This window comes from Rhinoraja longicauda, chromosome 8, assembly GCF_053455715.1.
Source record: "Rhinoraja longicauda isolate Sanriku21f chromosome 8, sRhiLon1.1, whole genome shotgun sequence".
Lineage (NCBI taxonomy): Eukaryota > Metazoa > Chordata > Chondrichthyes > Rajiformes > Arhynchobatidae > Rhinoraja > Rhinoraja longicauda.
In genome coordinates this window covers 29052305-29066009 of record NC_135960.1, presented here as the reverse complement: position 1 = coordinate 29066009, position 13705 = coordinate 29052305, and the positions used below count along the sequence as shown (strand labels likewise).

The window sequence follows — 13705 nt, the reverse complement described above, 5'->3', positions numbered from 1 at the left end:
GTAACAAGGAAATGGCAGAAGAGTTGAACAGGTACTTCAGATTAGTCTTCACGAAGGAAGACACAAACAATCTCCCAGATGTACTAGAGGACAGAGGATCTAGGGAGACAGAGGAACTGGAAGAAATTTGCATTAGGCGAGAAATAGTATTGGGTAGACTGATGGGACTGAAGGCTGATAAATCCCCAGGGCCTGATGGTCTGCAACCCAGGTTACTCAAGGAGGTGGCTCTAGAAATCGTGGACGCATTGGTGATCATTTTCCAATGTTCAATAGATTCAGGATCAGTTCCTGTGGATTGGAGGGTAGCTAATGTTATCCCACTTTTCAAGAAAGGAGCGAGAGAGAAAATGGGGAATTATAGACCAGTTAGCCTGACATCAGTGGTGGGGAAGATGCTGGAGTCAATTATTAAAGAGGTAATAACGGCACATTTGGATAGCAGAAAAGGATTGGTCCAAGTCAGCAGGGATTTATGAAGGGGAAATCCTGCTTGACTAATCTTCTGGAATTTTTTGAGGATGTGACAAATAAAATGGATGAAGGAGAGCCAGTGGATGTTGTGTATCTAGTCTTTCAGAAAGCCTTTGATAAGGTCCTACACGGGAGGTTGGTGAGCAAAATTAGAGCACATGGTATTGGGGGTAGGGTATTGACATGGATAGAGAACTGGTTGGCAGACAGGAACCAAAGAGTAGGAATAAATGGGTCCTTTTCAGAATGGCAGGCAGTGGCGAGTGGAGTGCTGCAAGTCTCGGTACTGGGGCCGCAACTATTTACAGTATATATTAATGATTTGGATGATGGAATTAGTAGTAACACTAGCAAGTTTGCAGATGACACAAAGCTGGGTGGCAGTGTAAACTGCGAAGAGGATGTTAAGAGGTTGCAGGGTGACTTGGACAGGTTGAGCGAGTGGGCAGATGCATAGCAGATGAAGTATTATGTAGATAAATGTGAGGTTATCCACTTTGGCGGCAAAAACAAGGAGGCCGATTATTATCGCAATGGTGTCAGATTAGGTAAAGGGGAAGTGCAATTAGACCTGGTTGTCCTTGTACACCAGTCACTGAAAGTAAGTGTGCAGGTACAGCAGGCAGTGAAGAAAGCTAATGGCATGTTGAACAGGTCTCCAGTCTCCTTGGATATTTCAATACTGTGTGAATCACTTTGCAATTTACTCCTTTTATGTGGGTGATTGGTAGAATGTGGGGAGAATAAAATGTGTTAGTGTAGGGTTGGGGTAAGTGTGGGTGCCTGATAGTCAGCAAAGACTCAGTGGATGAAAGGCCTTGTCCATGCAGGATCTCTCCATAACTCCATCAGTTGGGAGTGAGGGCATGGCTGGATGTGAGGGGCTGAGGGCTGTGCAGCCTTGAGTTTAGAGAGAAGTTGCTGAACTGGCCCCTGCTTGTCCCCCGAGGACCGGAGAACCAGAGAGATGATGGAGGGAGCCGGCGATGGTGGTTGTGAGAGTGAGGGCCGGTAAGAGCTCTATTGTAGTTGATAAAATGGCGCCAAAACCTGGCGACTCTTACATGGGGTCTCAGAGGACGATATTTATGCTCTTTGTATTAATCAGGGATTATGTTTAGGTGTGACTGTAGCTTACTGAACTGTAAGCAAAAAATTCATCGATCGAGCATGATTGCACCAAGATTTATACGGCTGCATGTTCAACGTAATTTCTCTGCTTTTGCTTCCTGTCCCTGTGGAAATGAGTCCAATTGTCTTGAATTCTGCCTCTTCTGCCTCCCCCACCACAATTGCCACTTTCAGTGGACTGTCAATCCACACTTGAGGACCTGTTTACATCACTTAGACACATTTTCAGATATTACTTGTTTTTTTTATTCTTCACAAAACTTTCCTGCACTTCCCTATGAATTTCTTTCAGGTGGATCGTAAAGTGGGCCCTGAGCAACACTGTTGACCTTGGGAGTTGAAATGTCATGGGCTTGTGAGTGGTGTAAATGTATTGCTGACTGCTGACTGTGTGAGCAGTTGCTATCACTGGATGACAGTCATCTTGTTGACGTTCACTGCCAATCATGACTTGCATCCTCAACGAAAACTATTGGAATTGGATAAGTAACAGTTTCTGATGAAATGCATGGCACAGCAATGCATGTTCACCAAGAAATCAAAAGTGCACTTTCTGCATAAAGAAGCTATCCTTTGGTTTATTCCATCGATGGATGAGGTGAAGACTTGAGCTTGAACTGTCCCTGCGAATTGTTCAGAATCCACAAGGCATCGTCAGTGAGGGATCGGCTGACTCGAACACAATGACTGGATGAACCTCTGTAGATCAATGACATGCAAAACAACCTCCGGAAGCAAATCCATGAATATTTCTTAATGATTTTATTTTGATCCACAACTTATTACACAATAATATACAGCAAAGAATAGAATATTTACAAACAGTAGAATCTCCCAGTTACAGTGATATGTACAGTCAGGAGCTCTAGGCCCCTGTCTTGTATATGGGCAAGTACAGTACAGGTGACAGTGTCTTGTTTATTCTGAATGAGGTCTTCTTGTATTCACACTGAGTTCAGACTCTCAGGAGTTTCATTTATGGTTAGTGTCTCCCTCTTGAGTCCTCATTCTGTTCCTGGAATGAACACAACCAAAAGAATTGTCATTTTATTGTGGACGTAGCTTACTCTGTCTTAAGTCTTTAAATCATTGGTTTTAATGATGATGACATAAATCAAAGCCTCTGTTTACACTTACGTTTGAAGACTCCTCCAGAGATGATTCTGTTGACTTGCTTTTAATCTGTTTGACAAGACAATATTTACAATTTTAGGTTTGTCTCTAAACACAAAGTTTAAATAGATTTAGTTTGTAACTGGGGAAAGGAATCACTTTAAAATAATTTAGATTTGCAAATCACTGAGAAATGCAGATTAAACATATCACAATCTGAAGTGCAGCCAAATATTGATAAGATGTGTCTTTGAGATCAACTCTGGACCTAAACGTGGTGAATTATTCCTTTAATGAATGGATAAGAATTTCCTGATTAAACTTACATTGGAACTTTCATTGGAAGACTCCTCGATTGATGTCTCTTTTGACTTGTCTTTTACCTGCATGAAAATATTAATATTTATATGTTCAGCATGTTAAATGATAAGGAATGTGAGAAACCTTAGGACAAAATGATGAAGATCCTAAATATATCAGGGCATATTAGAGATTCAGTGTGGGAGTTGAAAAGTCCTCACCAAAACATTTATGTTCTGCAGCTCCACAACGGTCAACATTGTCTAGATAAATGGGGAGTGGGGTCAAAGGGGTAATGAATGGCATCACCCCCCTTCCCATGCATTAGCATTGTCGGTATTAAAGTTGTGCTTCACCAACATGTTGGATCTGTTATTGGTGAGTGGTACAGACATTGCTCTTATGATGTGTTGCAACAATCCAGTTGATACCCAGCTTACTTTTTCTATGAAGAGAAACAACCGCATCCTTTGTATTGGAGCCAAACTCAACAATCCCCCCTCAGCCCAACCCTCCCAGAGGAATCAAACTTCTGAATCACTATCTCAATGCTTTGAGCTACAATGAATGGCTGTCTCTCCCTCTATTTTAATAAATTTGAACCCAAGATATTAAACATCTTTACAAGTTGATCAGCAAGATCAACTGAAAACTTTTCTATTTCTACTCAGATTTTCTGGATCCTCCAGTGATATCTCTGCTGATTTGGATTTGTCCTGTTTGGAAATAATGTTTATATATTTAGATGAGGAAACTAATGAGTAATTTTGAAAATATATGAATTGCTGTCAAACTCCTGAAACAATCACCTCTTTCTCACCCCCTCCCCAGAGTTGCTGCCACATACTCTTAACATCACCTCATTTAGTTATTCCATTATTGTACTTCAGTTTGCACCACAGTCTTCTAATGTGTCTACTGTTATTTTTACTAGATGTATATTGTTTACCTTGGTAGCTTCATGTGATCAAGAAATTTCATTGCACCCTGGTGTATATGGTGTAAGCATTTCACTGTTCACATGACAATAAACTAAACTGAACTGAAGCTGAACTATAAGACTATAAGTTGTCGCTGCTGAAGGTACAGCCATTCCTTATTAATCCGATCCACTAGGAACATGTGCCCATCATGGATGTCCTCACCCTCTTACTCATTGCGTCAAGGAAACAGGAAGCTGTGTCAACAAAGAGGATCTGTTTGGGATCCAAGTCAACAAGCGTCAGGTCAAGATCAAGCTGAGGGTGGACGTTAATGGAACATTCATCCACCTACCCTCAGTGCTCAATATCGGGGGGAATCGAAGGTATACGGTGCATGCAGGACAGCCCAACTGCAATAACCTTGGACATGTGGTGACCCAATACAGCGCCGACATTTGCAAGAGCTTCTGGAAGGAAGGCCACCAAACCAAGGACTGCAAGGAAAGCAAGTGTTGCAATCGATGTACAGAAACAGCCTACCTCTAGAGGGCCCGCCATAAAAGGGTCTGCTCCTATGCACAGGTAAGATGAGGGGAAGCTGCCAACAGCACCCAAAGAATGTCAACACCTCAGACTCCAGCAGAAACCTAGACGTAGATGCGTGAGGAAAATCTGACCACCTCAATCCACACAAGAATCTACACATATAATTTAGACACATTTTCAGATATTACTTGTTTTTTTTATTCTTCTGAACATTTTCCTGCAGTTTCCTTTGAATATATTTCTGGAGGATAACATGGGACCTTATAATAAGATGCTGACTGTGGAGATTGCATTGACATGAGTTTTTGAGTGCTGTGAATGTACTGCTGACTGTGTTAAAAGTTGCTACCATCCGGATACCAATCGTCTTGTTGGCATTCATTGACAATCATAATTTGCTTCCTCAACAGAAACTATTGAAATAGGTTAAGCAGCAGTTTCTGATGAAATGCTTGCCCCAGAAGAATTCAAAAGTTTATTTTGCATGTATCCTCTGGTTCATTCCATTGACAGACGGGATGAAAACTTGAGCTTGAACTGTCCCTGGGAATTGTCCGGAGTCCGTGGACTATGGCAAAGTTGCACAACTATAGAGTCACTGCCTCACAACACCAGAAAACTGGATTCAATAGTGACCTCAGGTGCTCTCTGTGTGGAAATTGCACATTCTCCCTTTGTCTGCATAGGTTTCTCCTGGGTGCTCTAGCTTTGCCCTACATCACATCTCAGAAGGTGGGGGGTGTGGGGGGGGGGAATGATAACAATGCAGAGAGAATAAAATTGGTTTAGATCAATGTAGGATTAGTGCAAATGGGTGGTTGATAGTCAGCATGGACGTGAATCAAAGGGCCTGTGTATAGGCAGTACCTCACTATCTCTATCTCAATTGAACCCGGGTCTCTGGAGTTGTGAAGCAACGGCATTACCAGCTGTGCACTTCTGAAGTATTCACCCACTGAGCACCCATTGAACAAGAGAGAAAATATGCTGCTGCTGCTTTGAGGCAGATGCTTATTTCAATAATATTCAATTCCTAATTACATCCACCCAACCTCAGTGGCCCCAAACTCTCATTCTTTCAAATAGTTGGAGATTTAAAAAAATTAAAAGCAAATGTTGGATATGACCACAAAACAAAACAAAACAAATAATTTGGCCAGGGTGCTATGCCTGAAATTATTATTTTTTAATTTATTTTAGAGATACAGTGTGGAAACAAGCCCCCTCGGCCCACCGAGTCTGCGCCGACTATACGCTAGTTCTATCCTACACACAAGAGTCAATTTAAAGAAGTCAATTAACGTACAAACCTACACGTCCTTGGGGTGTGGGAGGAAACCAGAGCACCCAGAGAAAACCCACACGGTCGCAGGGAGAATGTACAAACTCCATACAGAGTCATATAGTCAGGATTGAAACCGGGGTTCTGCCGCTGCAAGACAGTAACTCTACCACTGTGCTACTGTGCCACCCTCAATGCAGAGCAGTGAAGAGTCCAACACACCCGGAAGGCCCACTGTACAAGGGAGCTGCACAGTCGGTGAGGGACAGTTTGGCTTCAGCGCAACCAACTCCTCTAGATCACTAGAAACAGGAAATTGCAGATGCTGGTTTTGCAAAATAAGACACAAAGTGCTCGAGTAACCTAAAAGGTCAAGAATTCCTATAGATCAGTGACACACAAAACAAATTCTGGAAGCAAAACAGTGAATATTTCATAATAATTTTATTTAAGTCCACAATGTATTACACAATAATATACAGAAATGAACAGAACATTTACAAACAGTAGAATCTCCCAGTTACAGTGATATGTACAATCAGGAGCTCCAGGCCCCTGTCCTTGTATATGGGCAAGTACAGTACAGGTGACAGTGTCTTGTTTATTCTGAATGAGGTCTTCTTGTGTTCACACTGAGTTCAGGTGCTCAGGAGTTTCATTCGTGGTTAGTGTCTCCCTCTTGAGTCCTCATTCTGTTCCTGGAATGGACACAGTCAACATAATTGTCATTTTATGTTGGGCTGAGCTCACTCAGAAGTCAATTTTTGTAATCCTTGTTTTTTTAATGGTGATGACAAGACAAAATGACTCAGTTTACACTTACGTTTGAAGGCTCCTCCAGAGATAATTCTGTTGACTTGCTTTTCATCTGTTTGACAAGATAAATGATTACAATTTTAGAATAATCTCCAAATGCAAAGTTTAACAAGTTTTAGTTTGTTACTGGATAAATGGAACCACTTTAAAACTCGGAATTGCAAGTGACTAGGAAATGCAGAGTAAACACTTCATAATCTGAAGTCAGCAACATATTGATATGCTGGGGCTCAAATCAATTATTAACCGAACAGATGTAAATTATTCAATCAATTGATCTCAACTGTGCTGATCTCATCCTGCACCCCACTTTCCCAATCCCAGAACAGATAATTATACGCTGTTAAATGATGATAATGTCCGCGATGTTCCCCTCATTAAACCACCCATAATATCAGTCCACACATTAGCATTATCCTCAGGGAGAGTGACATTTCTAATTCTAGTTCGAAATAATATAAAGACTAAACACACTCAGGATAGAGTTAGCAATCATCATGCATTGAATAGAGAATATCAATAGACAATAGACAATAGACAATAGGTGCAGGAGTAGGCCATTCGGCCCTTCGAGCCAGCACCGCCATTCAATGTGATCATGGCTGATCATTCTCAATCAGTACCCCAGTATCGAATAGCTTGCTCTCTCCCCTATCTCTCTCTGGGTGGTCATTTAATAAGGTTTAGCTAAACTGGGCTTCATTATCTTAACAATAGATAAGAATTCCATGATTAAACTTACATTGGAACTTTCATTGAAAGACTCCTCAATTGATGTTTCTTTTGACTTGTCTTTTACCTGTGTGAAAATACGAATATTTATATGCTCAGTATTCAACAATGGTTAATGAAACCTGTCTAACACGGGGCGTGGGGTCAGTGGAGCCAACTCAACAATCTCCCCTCAGCCCAACTTCCCCACAAGAATCAAACATCTGAATCCATTTCTCAATCATTGAGCTACAATAAATGGCTGTCTCTCTTTCCATATTCTAACATAGTCAAACCCAAGATATTAAAAGTTTTTATGTAGTCAAAATCATCAAGATCATCTGAAAATTGTTCTTTTATACTCACATTATCTGGAGACTCGTGCGATGTCTCTGTTGATTTGGTGTTATCCTGTTTGGAAATAAAATGTTCTATGTTTAGTACAGGACACTTATTAGTAATTTTGACTAAAGATGATTTCCCATCAGATTCCTGAACTGATCACATTTTTCGCACCTATTGCCTGGAGGTCCTGCCACATACGTTTACTCTTAACTCTGCCTCATTCTGTTATTCCTTTGTTATACTTTAATTGCACAACTTCAGATTGCACAACAACAATCTGTTGTGTTCATTGTTGCATTTATCATTCCTGAATATATACCCTTTAATTTCTACGCTTCGTGTGAACACGGAATTTCATTGCACCCTGGTGAACATGAGGAAAAACGAATTGAAAAATTAGGAGCATGCACAAGTATTAAATATTAAATTATAATGGAGTCATTGTTAACTGGATATTTCAGAGTTGTGATTTAGAGCAAGTGGAGCAGGGGATTTGGAAAACAAATGTTTTATTGTCTTTGTTACAAGAGCACCTTGAAAAAGTACAACAATGCTATTGAGCCTTGATGAATGTTGTGTAGAGTTTTGGTTTCCTTACCTCAGGAAATATATACTTGGTCTAGAGTGTGCAGAACAGGCTCACTCTGCTAGTTCCTGGGATGGTTCATCTGCTATATGAGGAGTGGCTGAGTAGGCTGAGATGTCTAATCTTTATAGGTCAGAAGAATGGGAGGTGAGAGAGGGAGGATGTTTCCCCTTTATAACTTTATAATGAGTCGTGAGAGGGTCACAGTTGTGGTGAGTAGGGTTGAGGTGAGGAGGAACCTCTTCACTGGGAGGTGGACCTTTGGAACTCCACTGTAGAGAGCTGTGGAGGCTCAATCACAGACTTCAGACAGAACGGAAATTGATAGATTTCTGGTTGTATGAGTAATCAAGGGTTACAGTATCAGTTCAGTAAAGTGGTGTTGAGGTGGAAAATAATATTCCAAGTGCTCAGAGTATCCTCTTTCCCACTGTCTGGAACGGACATATTATGAAGTAAAATCCTTCCACTCTGTTCTGACAGATCAGTAGAGGTTTTACATCATCTTGCAGTTGAGAATGTGGAGATAACAATTCCCAAATTAAACTTACATTTGAAGAATCTTCCACTGACGTTTCGTCTGACTTGCTTTTCACCTGAAGGAGACCATTAACATTTACAAAATTAGCATAGGTTGTACCTGGTAAGTAACAAGCATTAATAAATTCCCTCCCAACGGCAGACTGGGATAGTGAATTATAAATGAGGGATTGTTAATCCTATATTCCTGACACACTAGTCAACCTGAGGAGTACCTTCAGTAACAGACTGGTTCCACCAAGATGAAGTACAGAACGCCACAGGAGATCCTGCTTCCCTGTGGCTAACAAATGGTACAACTCCTCCCCCTTGTGTCGTGGGGTAGACTGATTCCCCTACCCTCCCACCCTCCCCAAATCTTTGCACATCCCCAATCCTTTCCACTCGTCACTTTAATTTCATGTTTCATGTATTTTGTGTTTTTATGACAGTTGGCAGATCAATTTCCCTCCTGGGATAAATAAAGCTCTATTGTATTGTATTGTATCATACTGTATCGAAGCTTTGATTCAATGCCATTGTGTTGGACTGAGGAAGCTCAACTAAAAGTATCACTCTAAAATGCACCAATATTCAAATGTTCCTGGTAAAGTGGCTGTGTAGTGTCAGTTTATATGAAAGTAGAGACATCAATTGCTGTCTGTTTTAACGAACCGCTGGTTTCCCACCAGGAAGGATTTGTACTCATTGACTATTGTTGGTGTGTGCCTGGAAGACACTGTTCTTGTAATCCTGATTCATTGATGCTCAATTCATCTTTTGTGGAGACCAGACCATCATGCAATCAAATCAAATATCAGAATCCCCTCCCTGCATATCAGACTGGAACAACACGCTGTCTCATTCACTATTCTGAAAGAAGTGGCTAACACTTCATTGCTAACAATTGCGATCAACAAGAGAAATAATCTGACAAATACTAGATAATACTCACATGTGAGGTTTCTTCCAGTGAAGCCTCTTTTGATTTGGTTTGAGCCTGTAGGATAATATTTACAGTTAGATCTTTAGAATTGGACAGAAATGTTTTGTAAATGATCTCCTGTGTTAGAAATCCTACTGCCCTGAATTGTATAACTGTGCAGTTACCTCAATACTGGTTTCACTTGACTCTGTTGAGTCACTCTCGCTGTCAATGGTCTTCAGACCTTCACACTCCACATCAACGCCAGCCACTTTATCAGCAAAATATTCCACGCGGCTTTTGCAAAACCCTTTCTCCTGTGAAAATAAAGCAAAATGCAGGGAAATTATTGACGACTCCAAGCACAATACTGAATCAAATTGATTATTATTTAATTCAATTGACAAACTTTTCTTTAATATGGTGCTTTCTCTGAAATAGCATAATTATAACTCTTTCTATGATGTTACTTGATACACACAGAGGTTTAAATACTTTAAAATATAATTCTGGACTCACAGCAATGTTCTTAGAGCGGAAGGTGCAACCAGAATCATCAAATTCGTGTCCAGAATTCTTGGAGCAGACAGTTTCTTTCACGGAGAATGTTAAATCCACGTTGTATGACAGCTTACCCGTGCGATAGGTCTGATGAAAAGAAAATAGTTAATAGTCATTTTATCTGGTGTTCTTACACTGTTCAGATAAGGCTTAGAAGTACACGTCTTTATATTCAGCATGTGATTACTCTGCTGGTGCAGTATCATCATCCATAATGAACACGAGACATAATTTACCCATAGGTAAAATAGCTGCTTTAACCATCGTTATGGAAATTCACAATTTGCAGGAAACTTAAATTTTATGGAAGAAATTTGCAAATAGGACTAGGGAAAATTTCAAAATGATTTAAATTCCAAATCAAAGCTTGGTTGTAACTCCAACCTAATTTAAAAACATTGGTCCAGACTGAGTTTCAAGACTCAGACTAATTTAGAATTTAAATAGCTGATATTCATTGAAAATGGTATGTAATATAATACTGAGCTCATGTTTAGTAATTAAACACATACAATTAGATCTTATTTTAACATGCACCTTATCTTATATTTTTAATAATACAGAGAGAAGCTATTCGACCCATTGGGCCTACACTGGCTCTTTCCTCTCTTTATTTTCCTGCAACCCTGCATTTTTTTGTTCCATCAGCTCTCCTTTAATTCTTTTTGCCAATCTGGGGATATTTTATAGTAACTAGTCAGCTTGCACTCAGCAACATCCATACATAGCCTAGTATGTGAAACACAATTAGACCAGGGCACACTTACAGTTGTTACACCTCTCCTGATGATCGCACACAGGTTGGCAATCTCGGTGATTTCATTCAGTTTTGCAACTGAGGCTCTCAGAGCATCCTTGGTGCTTGGCATTCCTGCAGAGAGAGAAGGAAAGTTGTACGAGATATTCAAACAAGCGTTGGAGAAGTATTTTTACACATTGATGAATTATCGCTGACTGAAGCTCATTACCAGTTACTCATTGCTTTCTGAGGCCCTTCCCATCCCCAGTACCTACCTGAGCAGTAGAAGATCTGCACAGCAGCGATGGCGAGGAGGAAGGATTTCATTCTGCCTCGTGTGGGATCAGCCAGTTGGGTTCTCAAAGTGAAGTTGCTGCTTCTCTCTCTCGATCTACCTTCACCTCGCTGCCTTCAGTCTTTATATACTGCACCTCCACCACATTCAAACACTGACTCATGTTTGCTCAGCTTGTTGGTCGTGGGCATTGAAACCAGATGAAACGTGGGCTGCGATTATGGGCAGAGCTTCCTCCAAATTTTGTCATCATGTTTAGATTTGGTGGGAAAAGCATGAAATCAGGTTTTATTCCTCATAAATCCCAAGTTTAGAGAAATTAAAACGCAGGAACAGCTGGAGGAACTTTATGGGTCAGGCAGCATCTGTGGATGGATATGGACAGACGTTGTTTCGGGTTGGGCCTTTCATCTGGTCTGAAAGAATGGATGGGAGGTATAAAGTGGTCAAAGGGGTGGGGCAAGGGCTGGCATAGGATCCAGGTGAGGAGAGGTGGATTGGTGGATGGAGTCAGGTGGGGGAAGAGAGGCTCTGTCCACTAATCTACCTCTCCTCACCTAAGCCTTCCTATCACATGCTAGCTCTTGTCACCCCAACTCCATCACCTCTTTACACTCACTATCACTGTTTCAGTTCAGATGAAGAGTGTCAACCTGAAGTGTTGTCAATAGACAATAGACAATAGACAATAGACAATAGGTGCAGGAGTAGGCCATTCAGCCCTTCGAGCTAGCACCGCCATTCAATGCGATCATGGCTGATCACTCTCAATCAGTACCCCGTTCCTGCCTTCTCCCCATACCCCCTCACTCCGCTATCCTTAAGAGCTCTACACAGCTCTCTCTTGAAAGCATCCAACGAACTGGCCTCCACTGCCTTCTGAGGCAGAGAATTCCACACCTTCACCACTCTCTGACTGAAAAAGTTCTTCCTCATCTCCGTTCTAAATGGCCTACCCCTTATTCTTAAACTGTGGCCCCTTGTTCTGGACTCCCCTAACATTGGGAACATGTTTCCTGCCTCTAATGTGTCCAATCCCCTAATTATCTTATATGTTTCAATAAGATCCCCCCTCATCCTTCTAAATTCCAGTGTATATAAGCCTAATTGCTCCAGCCTTTCAACATACGACAGTCCCGCCATTCCGGGAATTAACCTAGTGAACCTACGCTGCACGCTGTCATCAGCAGTTTGTTATTTGCTCCAAATTCCAGCACCTGCAGTCTGTTGCGTCTCTATATTTGGAGAAACCGTGTTTCATTTTTTACGAACACCTCTCTATAACATTGATATTTACAAGTTTGCAGTGGGCATCGCCATTGTGGGTGGATCTCCAACAATGATGAGTCAGAGTAGTGGAAGGAGATAGAGAGCTCAGTAACATGGTGTCAATACAACAACATCTCCCTCAATATCAGAAAGAGCTAGTCATGCTTATTGGAAAGCAGCGTGCAGTACATACCGCAAGCTACGTTATGGCCATGAATACACACCGATGCCCCAATTTCCTCATAAGACGAAGGAAGTTTGACAGATTACGAATGATGTTTAACAATTACCACAGATGCTCCGGAGAAAGTTTCCTATTGGGATGCATCACAGCCTGGTTTGGCCACTGCTTTGCCTATGACCGCAACAAATTGCAGTGAGTTGTGGACACGCGTTATATCACGCAAACTAGTTTCTCCTCAACCCCTCCACACCTCCCACCCCCCAAACCACCCCCACCCCCCCCCCCACCCCCCCACCCCACCCCCCGCCCCCTCCCTGACCATTGTGACTCCATCTCCATTTCACACTGCCTCGGGAACGTAGCCAGTATATTCAAGGGTCACTCATATCCTCATCATTCCCTATTTTCTCTCTCCCATTGAATAGCAGGTACAGCAGCTTAAAAGTATGTGTCACCAGATTTAAGAATAGCTTCTTCCCCACTCCAATCAGACTATGAAAATAAGCTCTCATAAGCCAAGGATGTATTCCTGTTCTCCCAATCTATCTCAGCCCTTGCATTTGTTTTTATCTGTACTTTCTCTGTAGCTGTAACACTATATTCTGTATTCTGTTTCCTCTCTCTTCTTGCACTACCTCATTGTATTCTTATATGGTTTGACTGTAAACATGTATGGATAATATACCTGGATATCACTGGATCTCGATACATGTGACATTTATTTTTAAAATGCTGATGGATGTAAGCAGGCAGCATGAGCTGGAGGGAGGGTTCACGTGGCGAATTCTCCAGGGATACACCCAGCCAGAGTTAGTATCTTCAAATCTGGGGTACAATAACATTGTCTGGGTTGATCATTACTCTGAGACCTCTTTATTTTTGATTTGGTGCTTTTCTATCTTTTCTTTAGGTGTGCAAATCTTTAAAATGACAGGGCAACCAAAGCTCTAATTGCTCCACTGAAGCTCCACAGCCGGCATGGGGGC

General features: G+C 41.4%; 1 protein-coding gene across 1 annotated transcript; it reads right to left on the bottom strand.

Moving 5' to 3' along the window:
• Window positions 1-2587: 2587 nt before the first annotated feature.
• Window positions 2588-11303, bottom strand: LOC144596225 (secreted phosphoprotein 24-like). The gene is made up of 9 exons (XM_078404436.1): window positions 11247-11303; window positions 11000-11103; window positions 10191-10319; window positions 9857-9988; window positions 9702-9746; window positions 8779-8823; window positions 7663-7707; window positions 2743-2787; window positions 2588-2620 (listed from the first exon to the last, which is right to left on the bottom strand). Exons 1-9 carry the CDS (start codon window positions 11296-11298, stop codon window positions 2588-2590), a joined length of 630 nt encoding a protein of 209 aa, XP_078260562.1. The 5' UTR covers window positions 11299-11303.
• Window positions 11304-13705: the final 2402 nt, after the last annotated feature.

Coding starts and splice junctions, on each gene's coding strand:
- LOC144596225 (XM_078404436.1), bottom strand. CDS start 11,298: ATGAAATCCTTCCTCCTCGCCATCGCTGCTGTGCAGATCTTCTACTGC. Junction 7,708..8,778: donor CAGTGGAAGATTCTTCAAAT/GTAAGTTTAATT, acceptor ATTTCCAAACAG/GATAACACCAAATCAACAGA. Junction 2,788..7,662: donor CGCACGAGTCTCCAGATAAT/GTGAGTATAAAA, acceptor CTTGTCAAACAG/ATTAAAAGCAAGTCAACAGA.